We start from the raw sequence: 26,982 nt of genomic DNA on the forward strand, positions 1-26,982 counted from the left end.
TTCCTTGCAGGTCACTCCCCCTGGCCAAAGTTGATAAATTCCCTCTTAACATATTTTATATCACAGATTCAAGGGTTATGGTGGGATTTAATCAAGAGGCAAAACTGAACAGAATTTAAAAGCAACAAACATTGGACATGAGCTAAATTACGTGTTATGTGGGAGATCTGTCACTGGATTCTCCAAGTTATTTTTTAATCTTTAATACCAGCTGTTTGAATCAGGGCTGTGGCATTTCGAGCAGTGGTGGATGGATAATCCCTTCTCCCCATACTATTTTGATAGTAGAAATTCCTGCCTCTATAAAATTATAATGCAGCTTGAGAAGCAAAGATTTTAAAGAGGAAAAACAGCACCTGATCAAAAGTTTAAAAGAAAACCCCCCCCAACAGTTCCACAACTCAGATCACATCCCCTCTGCACTGCTTTTTAAAGTTTTTTTTTTAAATTAGGAGACCTGATCCCACATGACATGGAATGGAGTTCTTCTTTTTACTCTTCTGTGCAGTACTGGGACTGTGCCCTCCAAGATGGATCCCATACAAGGAAGAGCTTTGTCTTTATATCGCAGATGGGCCTGCTCTGTCCTGGAGTGAGGCCAGACTCTTCTGCCAGGACCAAAGAGCAGAACTGATTGTCATCAAGAATTACAACAAGCAGGTAAGAGGTGGCTTTGGCAAGCTGAGAACACCTGAGATGGGAAGAGGGGTGGGAGCAGAACAGTGGAAAGGGAGAAAACCAGATGGTCAGTTTGAAAGGTTAGATATAAAGGCCTGTCAACCTTCCCTCTTGGATCGGAATCTAATCTTATTTATTTTATGTATTCATTTACTTTTACTTTACTAAATAAATCAAATAAAGTCATTAAAATATTTAAAATAGTGGCTTATAATTATAAATTAATGTCTATTTGCCTTCTTACCCCAACCCAGAAAATTCCTGTAGCTCAAACCCCATTAAAAACTCTAACAAAGAAAACAGCCTGAAAGCACCTTCTAGAAACATATAAGGACAGCATCTTCTAAACCTCTTTGAGGAGCCCATTATAGAAGATGGGAGTCAGTACTGAAAAGAGATGGGCTGTTCCCTGTTTTTGTTCTGGGCTAGGGTTGGCAGCCTCCAGGTGACACCTGGAGAGCTTCCAGTATTATAATACCTCTCCAGATGACCAAAATCAGTTCCCCTGGAGAAAATGGCTGCTTTGGAGGATGGATTCTATGGCATTATATCCTGCTGAGGTACCTCCCCTTTCCAAACCCCACCTTCCCCAGCCTCAACTAAAGGTAAGCATGGAGATTACTTGGTCAATATTTTGCTTGGCAAAATGGCTGCTCTGCAAAAGAGATCATGAAAAACTGGAGCTACTGCAGGACCTCAGCACTTTTTGCAGGTTTATGAAGATAAGCTCTGATAATAAAGCTGAACTGCTTGATAGTTGTGCGGTGAATGCCCTTATTAATTTGGTTCTTACAACATTTTTATATGCTAATTTTTATTTCCCTGTGGATGTTTTATTGATTGCAAACCCCTGAATTGTTCACTAATGTTTATAGATGTTTGTATTTGGATATTATGCTCTGCCTGAGAACATCCATGCCCTATGGGAGGTTAACTTTCCATAGGGATTGCAAGGCAAGGATGTTCCGCCAGACATTTGGATGAGGACGCAACGATTTGGCACTCTCATATCTCCCCTCCCTCCTTACTCCTGTCACCCAGTGGCAGGTGGGTTGTATAAATTCTGTTCACCATCTGGATGTTAGATTGTTTTCCCGTTAATGCTGCATTTTTAAAAAAATGTTCTATTTACATGCTGTGAGCTGCCCTAAGCCCTATTTTTTTTTAGGGAAGAGTGGTCAATAAATTAAACTTAATAAATAATAAGAAAATAATAATTTACTATTCTTGTTATTCAGAATGAAGATTTTGATGTTGAAGTGTAGCTGGTATTCTGTTTGAAGTTTGTGCAATAGGACTGGTTTTATACATACATTAAATGAACATTTATTTTGTATCTTTATTTCAAACCAGTAGATCTCTGTAACCTTTTTTATAAATTATGTATTAGATAATGCAGATGCTGGCCTCCAAGTGGGACCTGGGAATCTCCTGGAATCAAAGCTTGTCTCCAGACTATGGAAATCAGTTCCTCTGGAGAAAATGGGTGCCTTGGAGGGTGAACTCTATGACATTGTACTCCAGTGAGATTCCTGTCCTCCTCTGGCTCCATCTCCAGATTTCTAAGATTCCCCAACCTGGATCTGGCAACCTTACCTCCCATCCCCTGCCCTTGGCCAGGGAAGACCTGACTCCCAAGCAGGGCTTTTTTTGAGCAGGAACGCACAGGAACATAGTTCCAGCTGGCTTGGTACCAGGAGGTGTAGCCTAATATGCAAATGAGTTTCTGCTGGACTTTTCTATAAAAAGCCCTGCATGAAACAATGGTGACACCAGAGGGTATGGCCTGATATGCAAATGAGTTCCTGCTGGGTTTTTTCCTACAAAAAAAGCCCTGCTCCCAAGTGTAATGTTTTGTGAATGATGTCTGGCACTCTGAGTTCAAGCACTGGCCACTTTCAAATCGCACATTCATTGTATGGGTCTCCATGTTCATTGCTGTTTGTCAATGCAGAAGACTAACAGAACATGGGCAGCTACTGTAACTTTTCAGCATGGTACTTCCCCATGCAGTTTCTGGTTCTTCAGTAGTACTAGTCCAAAGTAGTACTAGTCCAAAGGAAATTAACATGAGGGTGAATGGACATACTGAGATCCAGTTCTGATATGGGTGTTTGCAAGACCACAGACCTTTTTAACACTCACTTACATTTGCCTTGTTTGCCCAGGGATGGATGCTTTCAGGTAATAGTTTTACTTCCCTCAGTTCTCCACAGTATCATTATGCATTAATGCACCTTCTGGGTTTTCCTCATCTTTTCTGTGATATTTCTCAAAGCTGCTCTGCTGTGATGTTTTGGGAAAGATCATAGTACTGCTGGGATGACTGTCATGTGGGCAGGAAAGTTTCCCATCCTACCCATATCGGCACTATTTCCCTGCCCCACTATCTGTGGTAGTCATTCCTCTCTGTTCACCCCTGGTGAGTGTGAGTTTTTAAAAAAATGGCAACTGGCCAATATAATAGTATACTGGTATGTCAATTACTGGTTATTTTATTTTTTAAAAAACCTTGGGGAGCAGGAAGGAAGCCTTGTACTACATTTCACTAACCAGTGCTATTGCCCTTAGAAAGAAAGCGTTAAGATCATTTCTGACATGGAAACAAAGTTCTGTATTTTGCTGTCTGTGTATGAAGGCAGTGTTGATGGTGCAGTGTCCATGTGTGAGGTCTGGGGTAATTGCCTCCAGGGCCTCGCCTTTGGAAGCTTGCTTATTCAAGATCTCAGTTATCCATTACTGAAAATGGAGCGGGGAAGCTGAGCTGGAGGCTGCATCTTGTGCTGGTGTCTGAAGTGCAACAAGCAGAAGGTTCTATTCTGTTGACTCCTGAAAACACTTTTACCATGTCTGCTTGTTTACTGCTAGAGAAAAGTGACCCAGATCCATCTTAACTTTGGCTACCTTGCTGCAGATGTTTCTGACGGGCCTTATAGATGGTACCAGAAGACGTGCTTCTTACTACTGGATAGGGTTGATGTGGCAAGAGGCAAAAGCTCAGCTTACCTGGGTGGATGGAACTCCAATATCACAGAGTTGGTACAGGTAGATTATTTGGCTCAGATCATAAAAGTGCTTGGCTAACAATCAAAGGGTAGTGGGATCAAGGATAGATTTTTTTTTTAAGTATGTACACCCTGCCCAACTGTGAGGCAGGGGAAGCCTCTTCCATGCACAGCAAAAATGGTGGGGGGCAAATTTTGTTCCTGGCTCTACCAGCTTCTTATTCCTTTTCTGCAGGCTGGGGAAAAGTCTCCAAGATGGCTCCAGTGATGTGGGTGGGTGGGTGTGCACGCACATGTGAATGTGTGTATATATATTCTGACATCAAATTACAGCTGACTTATAGCAACCCTGTAAGGGTTTCAAGGCAAGAGATGTTCAGAGGTGGTTTACCATTGCATGCCTATAGGTTTGGACCTTAGTATTTCTTGGAGGTCTCCCATCCAGCTTTAGCCAGGGTTGACACTCCTTAGCTTCTGAGATCTGATGAGATCAGGCTAGCCTTGGCTATCTGGGTCAGGGCAAAGTTTCTTTAGGACAGCATAATGAATACAGCTGTATGAACAGAGCCATATATCAATCAGAGTTCTTTTCTCCAGCTTGCCTCTTAAATGTTGAACTCTTTTGTTTTATCAGTAATTGGTTGCAGGGACATCCCAAGAAGGGGTGCTGTGTACAGCTGGTGGGCTTCTATACTAGCCAGTGGCGAGACTGGGACTGTAATGGAAACAGCTCCTTCATCTGTGAGGTTCCAGCAAGAGGTATGATATGAATTCTTCTTGTGAGAGCAATGAGGCTGCCCCCCTACACCTCCCAATTTTAAATTAAAAATATCATAGAAGCATTTGAATTGGAGGAATTAAAAGAAGAACTTACACAAGCAAATTTGAGTAGAACTAGTTACAGGATAATTCCACTATCTCTCCAAATTTGCTTCAGCTCTCTTTCATGCCTCCTATCAGGGATCACAAATGGGTGTATCTCAAGTGTTCAGGTGTTTTGAAGAATATTCTGCTTCTTACAGGGGCCACAGACATGACCAGACAACCTGGCAAAATGGACAGCTTTATCTTAAGAGCCCAAACAGCCAAATAACACATCTATACTATATGTCAGATTGATATGAGTTTAACTTTTATAGTTTCCTCCAGAGCCTTCTGAGAACTGTATTTTGGTGATATTGCTGGAAATCTTCAGTTAGAGCCCTCTAGCTCCAATCTCACAGAATTATAGTTCTCTCTGAAGAGGGGATGACAAATCTCTATGTGGCATGGTCATAGCCTTTGCAGCTGTATCTCCTTAGATTTACACTTCTGCCTTTCTTTTCTAGATGCCTTCCCTGGCTCTGTGAGGAAGGTCCGTTTCAGTTCCTACTGCTACGCCTTCCATTTCCCATCCTTCCGGGAAGTGAGGTCATGGAGAGATGCCCAGGCTTTATGCCAGGAATCTGGAGAGAATTTAGTGACCATCCGCAATGAAGAGGACAATGCCTTCCTTTCCTGTAAGGTCTTAGAAATGCAACACAAGGCAATGGTCAAAGTGGATGTAGCACAAAATAAGGCAATTGCTGAAGTTTCTAACCTGCCTCATTCTGTCAGATTTGTTTTGTGCCATTGATGCTATATTTTGAGAAGAGCCAGTAGTAAGTTGGTGATGGAGTAGCCATTTGGTCTTTTCAAATGGTAAACAATGGTGGTTCTGTTGCTTGTCTTCCAGATGCCTTTCCTGTAGATGGCTGGTACATGTGGATTGGACTGCGCTTTGGCACTGCATGGAAGTGGAGTGACTCTTCTTTCCCTGTTTATTTCCGATGGCATCCAGGTTAGGCTGTTTCTTGGAGCTTGTATGTTTCTGAGCCACACATTTCTATGGTCTAGGCAGAACGCTACAATACAGAAGCGCAGCATGCTTCGCTTCTCTGTCTCTGCCAGCCTCATTGGCTATGAGAGAACTCCATAAAGGCTCTGGTAGGTGTATGGAGCTCTGTATGAAGAGGCCCGTCCGGTTCACAGTGCTGTCCCAAGCAGAGTTAGACCCTTTTAAATCCATTAACTTCAGTGGACTTAGAAGAGTGTACCACTGCTTATAATGGCACCGTTGTTGTATTACTTACAAGCAATGGTCATCACAGTACAATCTGTACACACAAACAAGATATAAACCATCTTGCATAGTGTATATATCTTTATGACTGAATTCTGATCCCTAAATTAGGTGGCCCAGCCCGTACAGTTTACAGCTTTGGTTGGAGCAATTTCTGTCTTACAGCAAGTAATTCCAGTCTATATATAATGAGTGCACCTGTATCTGACATAAGACAAAGCTCTGGTTCTAGTACCAATCCCCTTGGGACCCTGTTGCTCACTCCCCTCCATAGTGATAACTGTCCATTTATTCCTGCGTTCTGCTCCTGTTTATTTAATTAGTTTTTAAATCCATAAAGGACATGCTCTCTTATCCCATGACTGCTAAGCTGACTCAGAAGTCTTTGGTGAGACGTCTGAGTAAGCTTAGTCTTTCGACTAAGTAACTTAGTCTTTGGACTAAGTAAGCTTTGTCCAAGAAGTCTTTGGTGAGGTACCTTGTCAGTTACCTTCTGGAAGTCCAAAAAAGAGTACATGTCACAACAGAACATAGATATGGCATAATTTGAGCAAACCTTAGTGGGTAGGAGGGCAGCATAGCATACAAGAATCTCTCCCTATGGCTACTATAAAGAGGATATTATGAAACATAATATTCAATATCCACCACACCATCAGGAATCTTGTGTGGGTCTTTTTGCCTACACATTTGCTGTAGTACAGAGCTTTGGAAGGAAAATGAGTTGAATTTGTCATCTCCTTTCCTCTTGGAATGGGAACAGAGGTGCCAGCAACAGCAGTAAGGGATTCCAGAAGGCAGTCCTCCCTCAAGTACTATGTTGCTATGTAGCAGAAACAACTTCAAAGGGCTCTGGCTACCCCTAATTATTCTCTTTTGTAGACGAAGCCCCAACTAAGACACTGGATCAGTGTGCAGTGCTGAGTCTCCAACCAGATGACGTTGCCCGCCATGGAACGTGGAAAACCAGGTCTTGCAATGCACGCTCTGCTTCCGAGCCCATAGGCTTTATCTGCCAACACAAGGATGGTGAGTGCCATGAAGAAAGACAGGGGAGCCACTAAGGAATTCAAGAGAGATGCTCCTTCTAAACCAGGTTTTTGAGTTGTTTAGCTGGCAAATGGTTAAAATTGAATTGATAAAGAATGAACTTCTAGAACGAACTGTTACATTTTAAAGTAATACATTATAAGGGTCTGCTGATGGTATTTACCTAAAGTTCTTTAAAAGCTCGGATGGCTGTATGTTTTTAGAGTATATATCATTAAAATTTTACTTCTTACTAGAGGAGTAGAAAGTAGTCGATATAAATACCAGCTTCTTTTAAAAAAAAACGATGGTAGAAGGAGCAGGATCCACAAGATTACACACTGTCAGTCTAATTTCAGTCCAGTCCAAGTAAATTAATAGAAAGTGTGGTTAAAGCTAAAAATGTTAAGCATACAGAACTGGTATGGGCAGATTCTTTTGGCCTGAGGGCTGCATCTGGATCTCTGCCCACATTTGTGTGCTCTGCAGTACGCTGGCTCTGGAAACAGGAAGACCTGGTGTCCAATCTGGACTCCTGGAAAGCTGGTGTAGCCATCCTTCTACTCTGCTGCTTTAAATAACACTTTGCTCTCAAGCTGTTGTGGGGTGCATCAGCCTGCTAGCTGAAACTGCTGTTTGCCAAGCCAGTGCTCCTGACAAGTTATTAAGCAGCTTGAGGGCCAGATGTGGCATCTTGGGCTGTAATTTGCCCTTTTCTGATATAGCAGAACAAGAGCAATAGTTCAGTGGCTAAACAGATGCTTTGCATGCATTTCCTGCTTTCCTGTTTAAAAGGAGAATTGATAGAAAAGCCAGGAAAGATCTCTTCTTTCAGAACTTGGAGAGCAACTGCCAGTCAAAGTTAGCCACATTTGGGGTAAGATAGGCCAGTGGTCTGACACAGTGCAAGGGAGCTTCATATGTTCACAACTAGCTTTGTGAAGAAGGACTCATCCTGGTTTCTGCAAAAGAAAGATTTTTCTCATCAGTCTTGTAGAAATCTTTGACTGTGATTACAAAAATATAGAAAGGGCTCATGCCTTTCAGGAACCTTTTGACATAATCACTTTTCATTTGAGCCAAACTAAAGAAATTGAATTCCAATATACCACTTAAAGCACTAGGTAATAAACACCAAGCCTTTTGTTCTGCCTCAAAAGAGTAACTGTGAAGTGGCTGTGAGTGGAGCATCCATGTAGATATTTTGTCCACAGCTGACTGGGTGGTCAAAAACCAACTTTTCTCACTCACTCCCCCCATTTTCAGCCATTTAACAGGGTTATACCATGGTTCAGTTGTGAAGGGGAAAGCTGGGGAAAGAGGAGTTGCTGAGCCAGTGCAGCAAAGGGAATGGGTAGGGGGCATAGCACCAGCAGGCAGCAGCAAGCAGTGTGGGGACTGGACATGTGGACACCATCCCTACCCACATTCACCACTTTGTTGCTTTGGCAGTGAGGTTACTGTTTTGGTTCTCCATGCAGAAGCAGTCACGGTATTAAATGAACTTACATGGTTTTCTGAATATGATTAACAGCTATGCAAGAATGTCAATGTACAATTCAATTTCTGCCTTCCTACACTCTTACAATGCACGTGAGATGTGAAATCTACAGTCGAAATCTCTAAAGTTTTGTAGAAATTAAATGCAGCTCTCTCTCTCTTTGTGTGCGTGTGTGTGTGTCTGTGAATCAGATCAGGGCTTTAGCAAAGAGGGGATATGGATTAATCCTTTTTCCTTGTGCTGTTTATTTTCCTGATTTAAATGTTCCTTCCAACTGTTGCCTCATGGGAAACATAAAAGTACTGTGAAACAATGTAATGTGCCTTGTGATGTTTCTTCTTGGGTTTTACTAGGGATATGTAGTAGCAGTGGGAAGTGGTAGACTAGGGATATGTATATTTTTCTGAAAAGTACACACATAATTTCTTTTAGATGGCCATCTGCTGCTGTTTGTATCCATTGGCTTTGGGGGTTCAAGAAAATAGGTTAAGCCTAATGCAATTTTGTTTGTATTGTCAGAGTTTTGTGGTCTGCCAGAACCTGTGGAATTTCCCCTTCCTGGTGGGATGGGTCCACACACCACAGTTGATGTTGTCTTCACTTTGCCTGCGCAGTCTTCCTGTTCTTTGTCCTTGATTGGACAGTATGCCTACACCATCCCTTTCCAGATGAGTCTCGTGTCTGATGCCACTCATGTGCATGGCAGCATTGTGACTGCACTTGGCAATATTTCAATTTATAAGAATTTCCCTCGTGTGCCTTTTTCCCCTGGGCTCAACACATGGAGTTTCATCACCTTCCCTGATGGTATTGCAAGCTTCTTCAACCACCGGGAGCACTTCCGACTTTCTGATGCCCAAGACATTTCTTTTGCTAATCTCAGCTCTTTGCGGATGAATGGAGTGATCGTGGCCAATGCATCCCTAGGTAAATTGAACCAAAATAGGGAGAAATTTGGAGTGCAGGGCCTTCTCTAACTAGGCCATTAATCGTGACCCAGCAGAAATGTCATAGGATCATTCAAAGAGCTATGCGGAAGCTGCTGTACCAGAGATGGAGTACCACAGTGTTTGTTTACACAGGCATGTAATTCATTTTCATTAAAGTGAAAAAGCAAATTTGCAGCCCATACGATTGCAAGATATTCCATATGATTGTAAGAATATGCTTGAAAGCATGTTGCTAAATAATGTTTTAAGAGTTTGGGGATTAGGTGTCAGTGCCCTATTGGTGGTGGAAAGTTTCATTAGGTCGCAGCCAACTTATGGTGACCCCAGAGGGTTTTCAAGGCTAGAGACTGAAACAGATAGGTTTGCATTGACTGTCTCTGTGTAGCAACCCTGGGTTTCCATGGTGGTCTCCCACCCAAGCAGTAACCAGAGTTAACTCTAATAGCTTCTGAGATCTGGCAGACTAGCCTGTGCCCTATTAGCAAAATGAAAATAAAATATGTAAAACAGTGAACTGCAAAATAAATTCTGCAAAGGAAGAAGCTTACACAAACTAGCTCAGTATACATAATTGATACAGATCTCAGAATTTAGCCTTTCTTAGTGCAGAGTGCGGATTGCTGAGATGTAGAATTTCAGATTTTTTTTAAAAGGACAAAGTTAATCAAACCCTGATCCTATTCCAGCTGCCCAGTTCTGCCGTCTGTATTTTATTTGTATTTTATTTTATACAATTTTTTTTCTGCTAGCCATGAGAAGCTATAGCAGGGGTGGCCAAACGAGCTTAAGAGCCACATAGAATAAATATCAGATGCTTGAGAGCTGCAAAACATGAACATCAGATGTTTGAGAGCCACAAGACAGGGAGGGAGGGGAAGAAAGCTAATAGATGGGGGAAGAGATGGAAAGAAAGCAACTTTAACTTTAAATGCATTCTCCAAGCTATTGGCTGGCTTTGCTTGAAGAAGTGATTTGAAGAGACAAATGCCTCCACCAAGCCAGCTAACAGAGTGGTGGGGGCCTCGAGAGCTACATGATATGTGTGAAAGAGCCACATGTGGCTCCTGAGCTGCAGTTTGGCCACCCATGAGCTATAGAGTGTATTGTCAAGGAGCTATATAGTGCATTGAGCTTCCCTGCTCCTGGCTCATGTAATAAATAGGAATAGCATGCTTGCAGGGTGGGGTGGGGTGGGGTGTGCTAAACTAGACATTTGCTTTTAAAAAGAGATCCTGGTTCCCTGCAGCCACACAACAGTTGTGGGGAATGGCTGTTCGAGTATTCCATGCACATGGAACAGCAAAAACAGGGAAATAACTTCCCACCCCCACTCCAGACTCTAGGAATCTGAACTCAGCTCTTTAAAAAAGTCCCAAAAGGTGGTTGGCTGCTGCCTCTTCTTCTGGAATGAACTGTTGAAGAAAGCTTAGAAGAATATTGCAGTTTTGGATTTCTTTGAGGAGGCCATAGAGCAGGGAGCTCATGCTGCCCATGTATGGGTTCCAAAGAAGATCTCTTTATTTCCTTCCCTCCTAGAGTATCGCCTTTCATCTGACCTGCACTTCCCAGGTAGCAGCAGCCTGCAGCTGGAGAATGCCATCAATCGCTACCTGGGCAACTTTACCATTGGCCTGTGGGTTCGAAGCAGCTTTACTCTCCCCCCCAAGATGTGTCTGATTAGCTACTCACTGAAGTGGAGACCACTGGAATTTGCACTCTTTCTTCTCTCTCCTTCAGGATTGGAATTCCATGTCAAAGGGTAAGGGACTTCTTTCTTTTCATTTCAAGCAATGTGGAACTTGTTGAAAGAGTTATAGAGCAGAGGCTTTGCATGCAGGAGATTCCAGGGACTTAACCTTGGACTTAACCTCTGTCCTTGGCATCTCTAGGTAAAAAATTATTAGGAAAGACCCTTCTCTGTCCTGGAGACTGTGGAGAGTCACTGGCCTGTCAGAATAGATGATACTGAGCTAGCTGGGCTCATGGTCTGATCCATATGACCTCTGTTGGCTTCATATTTTTATTAATATTTATACCACATCCTCTAAGCCTAGTGATTTTTGAGTTTGCTAATAGTGACAATGGTTTCTCATAAAAACAAAAATATTACTAGTAGCACAAATATTACAAAGCTCGATAAAAATAATCTTAATATGTGTTGTTGTTGTTAACCATTCAGTAGTGTCTGTTAAAAAAGCCTGCAAACCCATAAAACTCCTCATGGCACAGATTAACAATGCAATCCTTCTGTCCATTGAAGTCAATGGGTTTAGAAGGGTATAACACTGTTTAGGATTACTCTTTTAAGAGCTTTAAAAACCATCTAAAGGCCTATGTAAACTTATTCATATATTTTCAAGTTCATGAAACTTGAAACATGACCCTTTTTAAAAGCAAAAAGCTGAGCTTCTGCAGAAACTGGATGTTGTGCTCAATTAACATCTTTAAGAAGCTGAATACTGTGACCTATAGGAAAAACTGTACATGATATATTTTTGCATGCTTAGCCAAATTTATTTGCTTCTGCCACTCAAGGGGCAATGAAAAGAGCCGAGGAGGGTGCTAAAGCCCCAGCTTCTCTTTGATCACAATGTAAAACCCCATCAGTCTTTTCTCTGCCTCTTGAGAATTCACCAGCTTTGCCTGTATGCTTACAAATTAATAAGGACCAGAACCTTAAAAAATCCCAAAAAACCTGAAAGCCTGAGAAAGCTGAATTCTGCTCCCAATACTTTGCTCTGTACATCCATAAAATTGCAGAATACACTTGTCTCTGGTTCTAGAGTCAGTGATTTTTACAGCTGCAATGGCAATTGTGTGAGTTTTTAAATGACACAGTGATTTCCTTTGAACCCTCCTCCTGATTGTTCTTTGCAGAGCAGTGATGTTTAACGGCACTAGTGGCTTTCTCCTGGATGGGTCCTGGCACCATGTGGCTGTGGCTGTCTCCAGCACTCCTGGTGTCATTCCCTTCGAGGTATTTGTCGATGGAGAATCCTGGGAGCCAGACTATGCTGATGGCACCAGCTTCCTGCATAAAGGGCTGTCTCTGGGAGGAAAACTGAGTGTGGGACAGATGGAAGTGGACAGCAGAGGTGAGTCCAGGAGCCTTGTCTGCATCCATCAGCACTGAGTTGAATACCTGTAGGCATCCTAGTATTTTCTTACCCTGGATGCTACTTTTGTGTTGTATAATGTTTTCAGAAGGTTTTTTTAATGGCAGCTTTCTAGCAGTTTACTGCAGAGATTATGTGGTGTGGTGGTTATGGTGTCTTATTAGGATCTGGGAGACCCAGATTCAAATCCCTACTTGGCCATGAAGATTGCTTGTTAATCTTTGGCTATTCTTCCCCATCCTAACTCACCTCACAAGGTTGCCTTAAAGATAAACTGTGGCAGGGAGACTGATATTCAGTATGCACCACTGAGAAGTCCTTAGACAGATACAATGGGATGAAAATGCCTCGAATAGAAGTATACATTTTATCCTTCCCAAGTGGAAATAGTCATTGTTTTGTTTCTTACATATTCGAAGTATTTTTAAATGGATCTTTTGGATAGGATTTTTGTGTTTGTGTAATAAGTAGTCCTGTGACGCAGAGTGGTAAGTGGCAATATTGCAGTCCAAGCTCTGCTCACGACCGGAGTTTGATCCCAGTGGAAGCTGGGTTCAGGTAGCTGGCTCAAGGTCGACTCAGCCATCCATCCTTCTGAGGTCGGTAAAATGAGTACCTAGCTTGCTGGGGGTAAAGTGTAGATGACTGGGGAAGGCAATGGCAAACCACCCTGTAAAAAGTCTGCCGTGAAAATGTCATGATGCGACGTCACTCCAGAGTTGGAAATGACTGGTGCTCACACAGGGGACTGCCTTTACCTTTAATAAGTAAATGTCTTACAGTCCTCTCACAACACATGAGCACAGTTCCAGGAGGGTAGCCGTGTTGCTCTGCAATAGAAGAGCTAGACTCAAGTCCAGTTAGCACCAAAGAGACTAACAAGATTTTAAGAGTATAAGCTATTGAGAGTCAAAGCTTATACCATGAAAATCATGTGGGTCCCTAAAGCTAGCTCTCACAATGCAAGAAACCATGACTCTGTCTTACAGTCCTCCATTCTCTGAATTTTAAAAGCATAGTTTAGTGAATATACTTCATCAGGTTAGGGAGCATTACTCTGGCATGTGCATGTGTGCGTGTGTGTGTTTATAGGAACATGTTTGCAAATGTCTGTCTTGAGTCTGTACTGCAAAGTCATAGAACTAAAGACACAGGGCGCATCTGATACATAATACCACCTGTGAGCATCACCACCACCACCACCACCTTCCTTCCATGTTCAGGCTGGCTGGAGCTGAATTCACACTCTGCCCTGGCAAACTAGAATTCCCCCTTAGTGTCCATTGTTGCTCATTAGTGGCCAAAGATTAAAGGATGGGCCATTTTGTGTAATACAGCATCCTGATTTGCACCAGGCCACAGTGGCCTATCACTCTTACATGTATACAGATACCCACAAAGCCAAGACTTCCAACCAAGCCTGGTCTGTGGCCTTCCGTGTTGATGTGTTTACTGTCTCTCACCTTGAATTTCAGGGACCAAATTCTATGTGGGTGATCTCAGTGAAGCCAATCTGTGGGACCAAGTTCTCTCTGAGTTTTCTGTAAAGCAGCTAGCAGCCTCCAAGACCAAATGGAAGTACCCTGGTAATGTGGTGAGCTGGAACCAGCTGCTGGCTAAAAGACCTGTCACCGTGCAGATCAGCACCCCAAGCGAAGATCCAGGTATGCGTGTGCTTGGTGAAAGACATTTTCCCACCATTTGCATGTTTTGTTTTGGCACCTCAGAATTAGCTGCTCCAGATTTCCTGATTATGTAAACTGACCTTGCAATTTGCACTAATATTCGTTAAACTAAAGAGAAGTAAATGAAAATAAATATGATGTTTCAAGAGTCTTGTGCCCCCTCCCACCCGTAAACTTGCATGATGGTTAAGATCTTCTTCAGAAGCCCTGTTCTTTGTGTCTTCATCTTCACAGGCAAAGAGAGTGGCTGTTTGAGATATGGCCTTCTCTGTGGTGGGACCTGTCTTTGGTAGGGATGCCAGCCTCCAGTTGGGACCTGAGGATCCCCTGGAATTACAGCTCATCTACAGACTGCATGGATTGCTACCTTGACGTGGCGAGAGGGCTTGCACGGTTCAGTGAGGCTGTGGGTTATGCCATGCAGGGCCACCCAAGGTGGACAGGCCACAGCTGAGAACCCAGACAAAATGCGATCCACAGGAGAAGGAAATGGCAACCCACTCCAGTATCCTTGCCAAGAAAACCTCTTGGGTCGTTTTCGCACTCACCTTAATCAGCAGCGACGACCCTCTTCACCGCGCAGGATCTGCGCGGATTTCGCACTAATTGCCGCGGAGCACCCAGAAGAGCCGAAAAGTCCCGGCGCTTTTGCGGCGCAAACGGAAACTGGTTTTTGGCGGTTTCCGTTTGCGCCGCAAAAGCGGCGGGACTTTCCGGCTCTTCTGGGTGCTCTGCGGCATTAGTGCGAAATCCGCGCAGATCCTGCGCGGTGAAGAGGGTCGTCGCTGCTGATTAAGGTGAGTGCGAAAACGACCTTGGAAAGTAACAAAAGGCTAAAAGATATGGCGCTGGAAGATGAGCCCCTCAGGTTACAAGGTGCCCAATATGCTACTGGGGAAGAGCGGAGGGCAAGTCCAAGTAACTGCAGAAAGAGTGAAGCGACTGGGCCAAAGCCAAAAGGATGCTTAGCTGTGGATGTGTCTGATGGTGAAAGAACAGTCCAATGCTGCAAAGAACAATACTGCATTGGAACGTGGAATGTAAGATCTGTAAATCAAGGTAAGCTGGATGTAGTCAAATGAGATGGAAAGACTGAACATCAACATCGTGGGAATCAGCGAACTAAAATGGGCAGGAATGGGTGAATTTAACTCAGAGGATCACTACATCTGTTATTGTGGGCAAGAGTCCTGTAGAAGAAATGGTGTGGCCTTTATAATTAACAAGAGAGTGAAGAAGGCAGTAATGGGATACAATCTCAAAAATGACAGAACGATATCGGTCCGTATCTAAGGCAAACCATTCAATATCACAGTAATCCAAGTCTATGCCCAAACCACTGATGCAGAAGAGGCTGAAGTGGACCAGTTCTATGAAGATCTACAACACTTTCTAGAATTAACACCAGAAAAAGATGTCCTCCTCATCATAGGGGACTGGAATGCCAAAGTGAGAAGTCAAAAGGTAACCAGAACAACTGACAAGTTTGGCCTTGGAGAACAAAATGAAGCCGGGCAAAGGCTAACAGAGTTTTGTCAAGAGAACAAGCTGGTCATAGCGAACACCCTCTTCCAACAACCTAAAAGGCGACTCTACACATGGACATCACCTGATGGGCAACACAGAAATTAGATTGATTATATACTCTGCAGTCAAAGATGGAGAAGCTCCTTACAGTCAGCAAAAACAAGATCTGGAGCTGACTCAGATCATGAGCTACTCATTGCAAAATTCAGGCTTAAACTGAAAAAAACTGGGGAAGCCATTAGGCCATTCAGGTTTGACCTTGATCACATCCCTTATGAATATACAGTGGAGGTGAAGAATAGTTTTAAGGGACTAGAGTTGATAGAGAGCCTGAAGAACTATGGACCGAAGTTCATGACATTGTACAGAAGGCAGCAACCAGCATCATCCCAAAGAAAAAGAAATGCAAGAAAAAGTGGCTGTCTGATGAGGCTTTACAAATAGCTGAGGAAAGACGGAAAGCGAAAGGCAAAGGTGAAAAGGAAAGATTCACCCAACTGAATGCAGATTTCTAGAGAACAGCAAGGAGAGATAAGGAAACCTTCCTGAAGGAACAATGCAAAGCAATAGAGGAAAATAATAGAATGGGAAGGACAAGAGATCTCTTCAAGAAAATTGGAGAAATCAAGGGAACGGTTTCGTGCAAAGATGGCCATGATAAAGGACAAAAACGGTAAGGACCTAACAGCAGCAGAAGAGATCAGGAAGAGGTGGCAAGAATACACAGAAGAATTATACAAGAAGGATCTCATTGTACTTGACAACCATGACAGTGAAATTGCTGACCCTGAGCCAGACATACTGGAGTGTGAAGTCAAATGGGCCTTAGAAAGCATTACTAACAACAAAGCAAGCAGAGATGACGATATCCCAATTGAGCTTTTCAAAGTCCTAAAAGATGATGCTGTTAAAGTGATGCACACATTATGTCAACAAATCTGGAAAACGCAACAGTGGCCACGGGATTGGAAAAGATCAGTTTATATTCCAATCCCAAAGAAGGGTAATGTCACGGAATGTTCAAACTATCGCACCATTGCATTCATTTCACATGCCAGCAAGGTCATGATAAAGATCTTACAAGCTAGGCTTCAGCAGTATGTCGATCGGGAACTACCAGAAGTTCAAGCTGGGTTTCAGAGAGGTAGAGGAACTAGAGATCAAATTGCCAACATTCGCTGGATTATGGAGAAAGCATGGGAGTATCTCAAAAAACGTCTATTTCTATTTCATTGACTACGCTAAAGCCTTTGATTGTGTGGATCACAACAAACTGTGGCAAGCCCTTAAAGAGATGGGAGTACCAGACCACCTCACATGTCTCCTGAGAAACCTGTATAAGGATCAAGAAGCAGCTGTCAGAATGGGATATGGAACAACTGATTGGTTTAGAATAGGAAAAAGAGTTCAACAAGGATGTATATTGTCACCCTGCTTATTTAATTTATATGCAGAGTACATCATGCGGAATGCTGGCCTGGATGAAGCACAAACTGGAATTAAGATTGCCGGGAAAAACATCAACAACCTCAGATATGCAGATGATACCACTCTAATGGGCAGAAAGTGAGGAGGACCTTAGGAACCTCTTATTGAGGGTGTAAGAGGAGAGCACAAAACTAGACTTGAAACTCAACATCAAAAAAACTAAGATCATGGCATCCGGCCCCATCACACCTTGGCAAATAGAAGGGGAAGACATGGAAGTAGTGACAGACTTCACATTTTTGGGGTCCAAGATCACTGCAGATGGTGACTGTAGCCATGAAATTAAAAGACGTTTGCTCCTTGGGAGGACAGCTATGGCGAACCTGGGCAGTATAATAAAAAGTAGAGACATCACCCTGCCAACAAAAGTCTGTATAGTCAAAGTGATGGTATTCCCAGTATGGCTGTGAGAGCTGGACCATAAGGAAGGCCGAGCGCAGAAGAATAGATGCTTTTGAGATGTGGTGCTGGAGAAGAATCTTGAGAGTCCTTTGGACTGCAAGAAGATCAAATCAGTCAGTCCTAAGGGAAATCAACCCAGACTGTTCCCTGGAAAGTCAGATGCTGAAGCTGAAACTCAAATACTTTGGCCACCAAATTAGAAGGGAGCACTCACTGGAGAAGATCCTGATGCTGGGAAAGACAGAAGGCAAAAGAAGAAGGGAACGGCAAAAGATGAGATGGCTGGACAGCATTACTGATGTAATAAACACGAATTTGAGCAGACTTCAGAGGATGGTGGAAGACAGGAGGGCCTGGGGTGACTTTGTCCATGGGGTCGCAAAGAGTCAGACTCGACTGTGCGACTGAACAACAACAAACAAACTGCAGAGATTGGTTCCCCTGGAGAAAATGGGCGCTTTGGAGGGTTTTTGCAAGTGGGTGTTACTTGCACTGTGGATGCCTGAATTTCAAGTAGCGAATTCAAGCATGTGCGGCACCAGGGACACCCACTTGCAAAACCAATTTGAAGAGGTTTCTTTAAATGTTTTTTTGCAAGTGAGCACCACATACGGCATGCCTCAACTCTAGGCAGTGCATGGCACACCTCAGCTCCAAGAACTTGGCCCATCAATCAGTTGGAGGGCCCTTTAAATCTAACAGATGGAGAGGGAGAGGGGTGACCGCTGTCTGCACACCTGAACTGCAAGCAGCAAATTTGCCACTTGGAGTTCAGGCATGTGGCCAGTGGCCACCCCCCTCTCTCCTCTCCTGCAAGATTTAAAGGGCCCTCCAATTGCTCAGTGGGCCATGTGCTCTTACCCGTCAGCTGGAGGGGCCTTGAAATCTCACAGGAGGGAAGGGTAGGGTTGCCAATCCCCAGGTGGGTGCAGGGGATCCCCCGGTTTGGAGACCCTCCCCCCGCTTCAGGGTTGTCAGAAAGCGGAGGGAGGGGAGGGAAATGTCTGCTGGGAACTCTTATTCCCTATGGAGATTTATTCCCATAGAAATTCATGGAGAATTGATCCGCGGGTATCTGGGGCTCTGGGGGGGGGCTGTTCTTTGGGGTAGAGGCATCAAATTTTCAGTATAGCATCTAATGGCTCTCCCCAAAATACCCCCCAAGTTTCAAAAAGATTGGACAAGGGGGTCCAATTCTGTGAGCCCCAAAAGAAGGTGCCCCTATCCTTCATTATTTCCTATGGAAGGAAGGAATTGAAAAGGTGTGCTGTCCTTTTAAATGTAATGGCCAGAACTCCCTTGGAGTTCATTTATGCTTGTCACACCCTTGCTCCTGGCTCTGCCCCTAATGTCTCCTGGCTCCACCTCCAAAGTCCCCAGATATTTCTTGAATTGGACTTGGCAACCCTAGGGCAGGGAGAGGGGTGGCCTCCAGTGGTCATTATTCGGGGCAGGGCTCCTGTGGACTGGCAACCCACAAATAACAGGAATGGGCTGTTGCCTGCTTGTGGGCTTCCCAGAAGCATTAGGCCAGCCTCTGTAATAAACCCAAGATCCAGTTAAATAATCACAACAGTTCCTGCTCTCTTTCCCCATTCCCACGCTGGCAACCCTTTAGGCCTCAGTTCATTCCTGGGCTTTTTCTACTGAAGAGCTATTGCATGTAGTGTTTAAGACAGCAGACTCTAATCTGGAGAACTTTACTTGATATCCCACTGCTTCACATGAAGCCTGCTGGGTGACCTTGGGCCACTCACAGTTTCTCTCAGAACTGTTCAGCCCTACCTGTCTCACAAGATGCCTGTTGTGGGGAGAGGAAGGGAGGGTGATTGTAAGCCACTCCAAGACTCCTCAGGACAGAGAAAGGTGGGGAGCTCTTCTCCTGTTGTCTGTGTACCATATAGGTCTGTTCAAAAAGCACCGATGACCTTCCAAAGGATTTGAAAGATTGTGCCTTTTCAGCTGGCTTTCTTTTGTAGTGCGCGTGTTCTCAGTTAGGACATGGAATTATTATTTTTTCTTAAGGACAGTATATAAATATCTGGCTATGTTTTTGAAACCCATTCTACATGATAATTGTTGTATTATTTTTAACTTATACTTGCTGGTCTAATGGTCATGTTTTGTAAGTTGCTATGGGCTGCAGGGGGAGGATAGGATACAAATATTCTAAGTAAATTAAACAAGGCGCTGAATCTGATGGAACTTGTTCTGGTCCAGCAGAGCTCATGTTCTGAAAACCAGCCACGAAACATGCCATGTCACAATGAAACTCCCCAGATTTTTCCGAATAGTTTGCCTACATCATTGAAAAAGATCATAGCCTACCTTAAATCATTAGGGATTATTAGTAAACATTGTTGAGGAAGTGGGACGGTTTTAAGTCTGGACTTTCCCATCTTCATTCTGTTGTGTTTTACTTTCCCCCAGATGCTGCCTTTGTGTGGTTTGGCCTCCTCCGGCTCAGAGGGAGACGTTCAGTCCTGTGCACTGATCCAGAGCACTCTTGGGTCTATATTGAGCCTATACCGGAGCTGTGCCTCAAACATGCCTTTTGGGGATTGCAGCTGAATGGGCGAGTCCGCAATATTGCAGACCCTTCTTCCTGTCTTCTGGTAGATGGAACTAATGTTGTGTTCTTAGCGTGGGGTTGGGCACAGGCAGACTGGGGGTTGGTGGTCTTGTATAAATGCCCCTCCCAGGTGACATCAAAGCATGAGTAAGGGTTTAAGCACAAGTTAATTTGAAAAGTGGTCTGAATCCACTCCTATTATATTAAAATACTATGTATAGATTTTTATAAGCTTAATTTCTTGGGATCTGATGGGTGCCCTTTCCTATTCTCCCCACCTCTTCTTTCATCTGTTTGCCTTGTTCACCTTTCTTCTATACTCCATGCAAAAGGAAAAAAAAAAGTATAGAAGGGGAGTCCTGGTGTTTCAGTGCCCCCTGAGCTTCGAGAGGAGCAGTGCATATGTGCAGTTGTATTTGCACATGTACACACACACAGCTCCCCTGGATGATGATACAATAATACGTTAAGAATTATAAACTAATATGTTACAGTATCCTGTAATTCACTGTCCTTAAAATGCACTATGCAGTTTGAAAGAAAGTCTTTGGGTGAGCTTTTAGGGAAAATCCTCACAGTTCTGCACAGTTTCTGCATGGTTCAGTTTGAAGTGGAGAAAAAACAGATTCCTCCTCATAATGCATTAAATCTCTGGTGAACACCTATTGGCTACCACTCATGAATTACTCATCCTGAGCATATTAAAATGTTTTTGGGTAGGGTGATGAATGAACATTTATGCATAAATATGTACCTTTGTGGGGGAATTGGACATACACAGCTGGTGCATGAGCAGAGGAATAAAACTAATGGCTAACTCATCTAATGACTTAGCATTTGGCTTGCTGTATGGACACTACCTAGATGACCCCCCCAAGTATTAAACAGGACACTGATTCCTGAATCAACTATGTTGATGTTGTTTGCTTTGTGTAGGTGGCACCAGATGGAGTCTCTCTGCTGAGTAACTCAAACTGTTCCACTGATGCCAAGAACTCCTTCCGCCTGCTGCCAGACCAGCGCCTGCAAAACCTCAACTCTGGCTTCTGCTTGTTTCAAGAAGTCATAAGTAGCAGACTGTGCATGAAGAAATGCACATCTGAAGCCTTGTACTTTGCTTTGGACTGGGGTGTGTTTTTAGAGAAATACTATTTTGCACTTTTTGTCCAAGGAGTTCAGGGCTGTCGTATTTCACCTCCTCCTTGTAGTCATTCTTCACAACAAAGTAGTCTAGGCTTATGATCAGTTGCACTGAAAATCTTCTGCAAAGCAGATTGGGTATCAGATAAGGGTTTGGTTCTTACGAGATTGTTCCCTTGGCAATGTTCTCTGGCCACTGTGGAGACATTCTTGCACTGTGGAGCTCAGTTCCTCTGCTACTAGCTCTGATCTTGCTCACATGGAGTGCTAGCAACAGAGGGAAGCATCAGGAGCCACAGCAGAGAAAAGTGTGAGGAGATCAACCCCTAAGGATCCAAGCCAATGCTTTTAAAAATGTTTAATGTAAGTACTTGCATAGAAGAGGCAGTCTCTTTTATCTCACACACAGGATGGAATGTCTCTTCCAAGTTGGTGTAATCTGCAACACATGTGTGCATCATCTAGCAGCAAAGAATGCTTTAGGTTTCATGACAGTGGAAGGTTTTTTAACAAACATGCAGAGTTGATCGCTCAGTTATCCAGCTAAAATGTCTTTAACCAGGTAGCCTCACTTACAGCATTTTCTTGCTGTCACATGATAGAGCAAGGACATTGGCCTTTGTGAAAAAAAATCTTGCTGGAAGGACATAGTTGAGGCACTAAGCCATCAGCACGTCATTTCTCAAAGAGCTCCTCTGAGCAAACTAGGATCAAAGGTGAGAAAACGCAGCAGCCCTCAAGGAATAAGCAAACTTGAACATGAATCTGTAGACTGTGGATTCATGTTCTAGGTCATACCTTCCTGGGGTTTTCTCCTGGGATTCTGCACATTTGTTTTGCATCCCAGCCCTCACAATCTCTGACATTTGAAGATGGTTCCCAGGACTGGGTTCTAGTTAGGGCTGAATCTTCTATCATTTAAAATGTGGCTGCATCATGTGTTTCAAAAGCTGCATTCCACACTTCGTTGTGATGCCACACACAGAGTGATGCTGGAGTGCAGCTCTCAGCTCATACACTGCTTCATTTGGTATTCCTAACAATACTGTTGTCCCAAGTGACTGCATGAGTTGGCCCTGTTGCTGAGAAGCTCATGGTCTGATAATGTCCTAGGTTTGGTTTCACAGCACCATGTCTGCCTTCTGTTTCCTCACCAGATGTGCACTGCCCTCAGTCCCGGGGATGGAAAGCCAGAAAGGATAAGTGCTTCTTCTTTGTGCTGAATGTGGCCCTCAAGTGGCAGCAGGCTCTAAAATTTTGTCAGAGATTCCTTGATGGGAGCTTGGTAATGCTGAACAGCCTGCAAGAGCTGGTGAGCATCTTCCTTGGTCAGAACTTTAGTCCAATTCTCACTGGCAGGAGCCAGTATCAGTGCTTTGAGCTGGATGCAAGGGCAGATCCTAGGGTTGGTGCAATTTACACAGTATTACAGCCAAAAATTTGGGAGGAAGAAAAGTGTATGCTGAGGTATGTGTGTTGAAAAATCAGCACAGAAGAGTCTGTGCCTAAACACAGGTAGCCTGGCCTGACCTGGATAGCCCAGGCAAGCCTGATCTCATCAGATCTCGGAAACTAAGTAGGGTCAACTCTGGCAAGTGTGTGGATGGGAGACCTCCTTGGAATACCTGCAGTTGGGAGGCAGGGGCAGGCTTTATTCAGCCACCTCTCTGAATATCCACCAGGTCCCCAGTAGGGGTCAGTCACCAGAGGTTGCCATGACTTCCAGGTGCACACACATACGCCCCCCCCCCCAAAAAAAGATACCCTAACAATATGGAGTTATCTAATTATATTAAATATTAATAAAATCAAATTTAATTATATATATGTTTAATAAATGAGTGCCTATCATTGGTCATTCATCTCAATGTGTTGGAGCTCATAGGCCAGAATTTTGGAAGGAGGGAGCAGGCTGAGTTCTTAATGAGCAATGATGTAGAATCCTGCCTGCACGTTTTGCTTTTGATCTCTACAAATAACCTAGAGGCTTTTTAAAAGAAGCAAGCTGAGCATGCAGGGATGGGGGGGGGGGGGGGGGAGGTATAACAGGTATAAAGTTCCAGACATGTGTTATGTGGACTGCGTGAACTATTGCCGCCTATGGCTTGGATGACCAACAGTAGATAAAAGGATGAGTCTAGGGTTGCCAGGCTGGGGTTGGGAAATACCTGGAGACTTTAGGGGTGGATCCAGGAGACAGCAGGGTTTGGGGAGGGAAGGGGCCTCAGAGTGGTACAATGCCATAGAGTCCCCCCTTAGAAGCAGCCATTTTCTCCAGGGGAGCTGATCTCTGCTAGCTGGAGATAGGTTGTAAAAGTGGGAGATCTCCAGACCCCACCTGGAGGCTGGCAATCTGTATAATGAGATGCTTTAGAGAGTTACAAGAATTGATCTTAAAATAGGGTGGGGTTTTTTTGAAGTCTAATCTCAAATGATATAGCCTTTTACCTTGTTGAATCTTTGCTGAAATATGAAATGCTGCCCTGCCGCCTGGATAATCTAAGAGGAATTGAAGTTTAGCATTTTAGCTCAAGTCCTCAAAGCTTCACCCATTGTAACACCTCCTATCATTTGTACCCAAAATCTCTCTACTGCCCTCTTGTGATGTTTCAGAGCTTACTTTTTTGGTTCTCTTGAATTTGCTGTTGTGGACTTAGAGCACAGACTGCATTGTGTTCCTCCCCAGGCTTGGCTGAAGAACGAGCTGCCTGTAAGTGTCTGGACCGGGCTTCACCAAAGTGTTGACGGCTCATTGAGCTGGGCCAATGGGACACCCTTAAACAAGGCCTTGCAGCGGTAAGAATCTTCCTTCCAGTATGTTTGGATCAGCTTATGCTCCACAGGGAAGCTCAGGGGGAGGATATGAAGTCAGTGTAAGAGAGAGGGGGGTGGTGGGGGGTGGGCTCCCTCTGGGAATCCTACCCCCCCAGGGAAAGTGCATGCGCAATACATAGCCTCTCCTCTCCCGGTGTAGTGAATGCCGCGTGGTCACTGTCTGGCTATGCCTGGCAGATGGTCACTGCAATGGCCTCTCCTGCATTACTGCATCCGTAGCAACACCTTCTCGCTGGTCCCCCCCGTTTTCACAGAGTTTGCTACGTCATGGTGCGACCGAATTGTCCGGCGGTATAACCGGATGGGCAGGCTGGGCCCACCAACTTCGTCAGCCTAAGAGAAGGAAAACTCTAACATCAAACCCGGGCAGATAGAGCTCGTTAATGTAACACCTACCACCTGGAGGACTCACTGCCGGCGTCCCGGCTTACTGGGCCATGGCAGATGACCCCCAGGTGAAAGGGTGGAGCCAGTACCGCGCACACTGCGCTTCACCTAAAAAATTCCTCTGCGCAGGCCTGAAGGGCATATCCACAACGCATCAAGTCCTGCAGCGATAGGCAAGGGGCGAAACGGCAGGTGGAAGGTGCCACTGGAAGCCGCAGTCCCGATCCTGCATGTAGGCGGTTCAGGATATTGGTCGCCTGATGCTAACCCGGAGACGAAAGCATCTTTCGGCAGCACCCTGAACGACCAAGCAGCCTTATCTAGGGACAGCACTGCTTGCTCCACACGGAGAGGGGCCTAGAAAAGGTGGCCTAAACAAAGCTCGTCTCCCCCACCCCAGTTGGCTAGCCGCGGTCAACGGGCATCCTTACTTGCGGTCGAAAAATAACAACAAAGAAAAGGCATGCACCTGCCTCACAAAGTGTGCAAAGACTAAAGCTTGCGTGTTGGAACATCAGAACCATGCTTGACACAGTAGGCAGTGGTCGCCCTGAACGACGCTCTGCTCTAGTTGCCCACGAACTTCTCAGGTTGAATATCGACATAGCAGCTCTCAGTGAGGTCCGTTTCCCTGAGGAAGGTAGTCTTCAAGAACACGGTGCTGGCTATACCCTCTACTGGTCGGGTAAGTCAAAGGCTGAGAGCCGCCTTTCTGGCGTTGGCTTCATGGTCAGGAACTCCATTGCCTCCAAACTCGAAAACCTGCCAACAGGTCACTCAGATCGCATCATGTCCATGCGCCTCCCACTTCAAAACAAGCAGCATGCAACACTCTTCAGTGTGTATGCCCCAACCCTTCAAGCAGATCCTGCAGAAAAGAACAAGTTCTATGCTGATCTACGCAACCTCGTACGGAAGACCCCTACAGAGGACAAGGTGATCATCCTTGGCGACTTCAATGCCAGAGTAGGTAAAGACTCGGAAGCCTGGAAAGGAGTACTTGGCAAACACGGCATTGGCAACTGCAATGACAACGGGCGCCTCCTGCTAGAATTCTGCATGGAGCACCAGCTCACCATCACCAACACTATCTTCCAGCAGAAGAACAGTCTGAAGACAACCTGGATGCACCCACGGTCCAAGCATTGGCACCTTATCGACTACATTCTGGTGCGCCAGAGAGACCTTCGAGATGTCTTACACACCCGAGTAATGCCCAGCGCAGAATGTCATACGGATCATCGTCTTGTACGCTGCAATCTCCGTCTTCACTTTAAACCCACACCCAGGAGAGGAGGTATCCCTCGGAGGAAGTTTCAGGTTGGCAGCCTCCAGTCAGCCGAAGTTAAAGCTGCCTTCCAGGCAAAACTCCAGTCAAGAATTGAGGACCTCAGTTGCCCCACAGACCCTTCTCCAGAAGCACTCTGGGAACACCTAAAAACTACTGTCCTGCAGATCTCTGAAGAAGTCCTCGGGTTCTCCACAAGGAAGAACAAGGACTGGTTTGATGAGAACAATCAAGAGATCCAAGAATTACTGGCAAAAAAGAGATCTGCCTACCAAGCACATCTTGCTCAGCCCTCCTGTCCTGGGAAAAAAGCAACCTTTCGCGCTGCATGTAGCAACCTCCAGCGCAAGCTTCGAGACATTCAGAACGAGTGGTGGACCAAGCTTGCAGAGAGAACCCAGCTGTGTGCAGACACTGGTGATTTAAGAGGGTTCTACGAAGCCCTGAAGGCAGTATATGGTCCATCTTATCAGGCTCAGAGTCCCTTGCATAGTGCAGACGGCCAAGTGCTCCTCACAGACAAGGCATCCATACTGAACCGGTGGTCGGAGTATTTTCAGGTTCTCTTCAGTGCCAACCGCGTAGTTCAAGATTCAGCAATCCACCTCACCCCACTTCAACCGGTGAAAACAGAGTTGGATGAGATCCCCACCCTAGAAGAGACTGTTAAAGCCATCAAGCAACTGAAAAGTGGCAAGGCAGCAGGAGTTGATGGAATTCCACCAGAGATCTGGAAGCATGGGGGCACAGTACTACATAGCTCACTTCACAAAGTACTTGTCACCTGCTGGGAACAAGGCAAATTACCACAGGACTTTCGCGATGCAATCATCATCACCCTATACAAGAACAAAGGGGAAAAGTCAGACTGCTCCAACTACCGGGGGATAACCCTGCTCTCCATCGCAGGCAAAATCCTTGCCAGAATACTCCTGAACAGACTGGTGCCCACCATTGCAGAAGAACTCCTCCCAGAGAGCCAGTGCGGCTTCAGAGCTAACAGGAGCACCACCGACATGGTATTTGTTCTCAGGCAGCTCCAAGAGAAATGCAGGGAACAGAACAAGGGTCTGTATGTGACTTTTGTCGACCTTACCAAAGCTTTCGATACCGTTAGCAGGAAAGGCCTGTGGCAAATCTTGGAACGTTTAGGATGTCCCCCAAGGTTCCTCAGCATGATCATCCAGCTACACGAAGACCAGCGAGGCCAAGTCAGACACTGCAACGACCTCTCGGAGCCCTTCCCAATAGGCACAGGTGTAAAGCAAGGCTGCGTTC

General features: G+C 44.8%; 1 protein-coding gene across 1 annotated transcript in view; it reads left to right on the forward strand.

Moving 5' to 3' along the window:
- The first annotated feature begins 477 nt into the window (after positions 1-477).
- Positions 478-26,982, forward strand: part of LOC132580000 (uncharacterized) — a 40,731-nt gene continuing 14,226 nt past the window's right edge. Inside the window, exons 1-14 of the mRNA XM_060250607.1 lie at positions 478-660; positions 3,593-3,723; positions 4,318-4,442; positions 5,012-5,182; positions 5,398-5,502; positions 6,667-6,813; positions 8,834-9,241; positions 10,801-11,023; positions 12,142-12,359; positions 13,856-14,044; positions 19,913-20,097; positions 20,991-21,183; positions 22,352-22,506; positions 23,881-23,990. Of these exons, the coding sequence (XP_060106590.1) occupies positions 478-660; positions 3,593-3,723; positions 4,318-4,442; positions 5,012-5,182; positions 5,398-5,502; positions 6,667-6,813; positions 8,834-9,241; positions 10,801-11,023; positions 12,142-12,359; positions 13,856-14,044; positions 19,913-20,097; positions 20,991-21,183; positions 22,352-22,506; positions 23,881-23,990 (2,543 nt within the window). The remainder of the gene's footprint in view (positions 661-3,592; positions 3,724-4,317; positions 4,443-5,011; positions 5,183-5,397; positions 5,503-6,666; positions 6,814-8,833; positions 9,242-10,800; positions 11,024-12,141; positions 12,360-13,855; positions 14,045-19,912; positions 20,098-20,990; positions 21,184-22,351; positions 22,507-23,880; positions 23,991-26,982) is intronic.

Source organism: Heteronotia binoei, chromosome 12, assembly GCF_032191835.1.
Source record: "Heteronotia binoei isolate CCM8104 ecotype False Entrance Well chromosome 12, APGP_CSIRO_Hbin_v1, whole genome shotgun sequence".
NCBI lineage: Eukaryota > Metazoa > Chordata > Lepidosauria > Squamata > Gekkonidae > Heteronotia > Heteronotia binoei.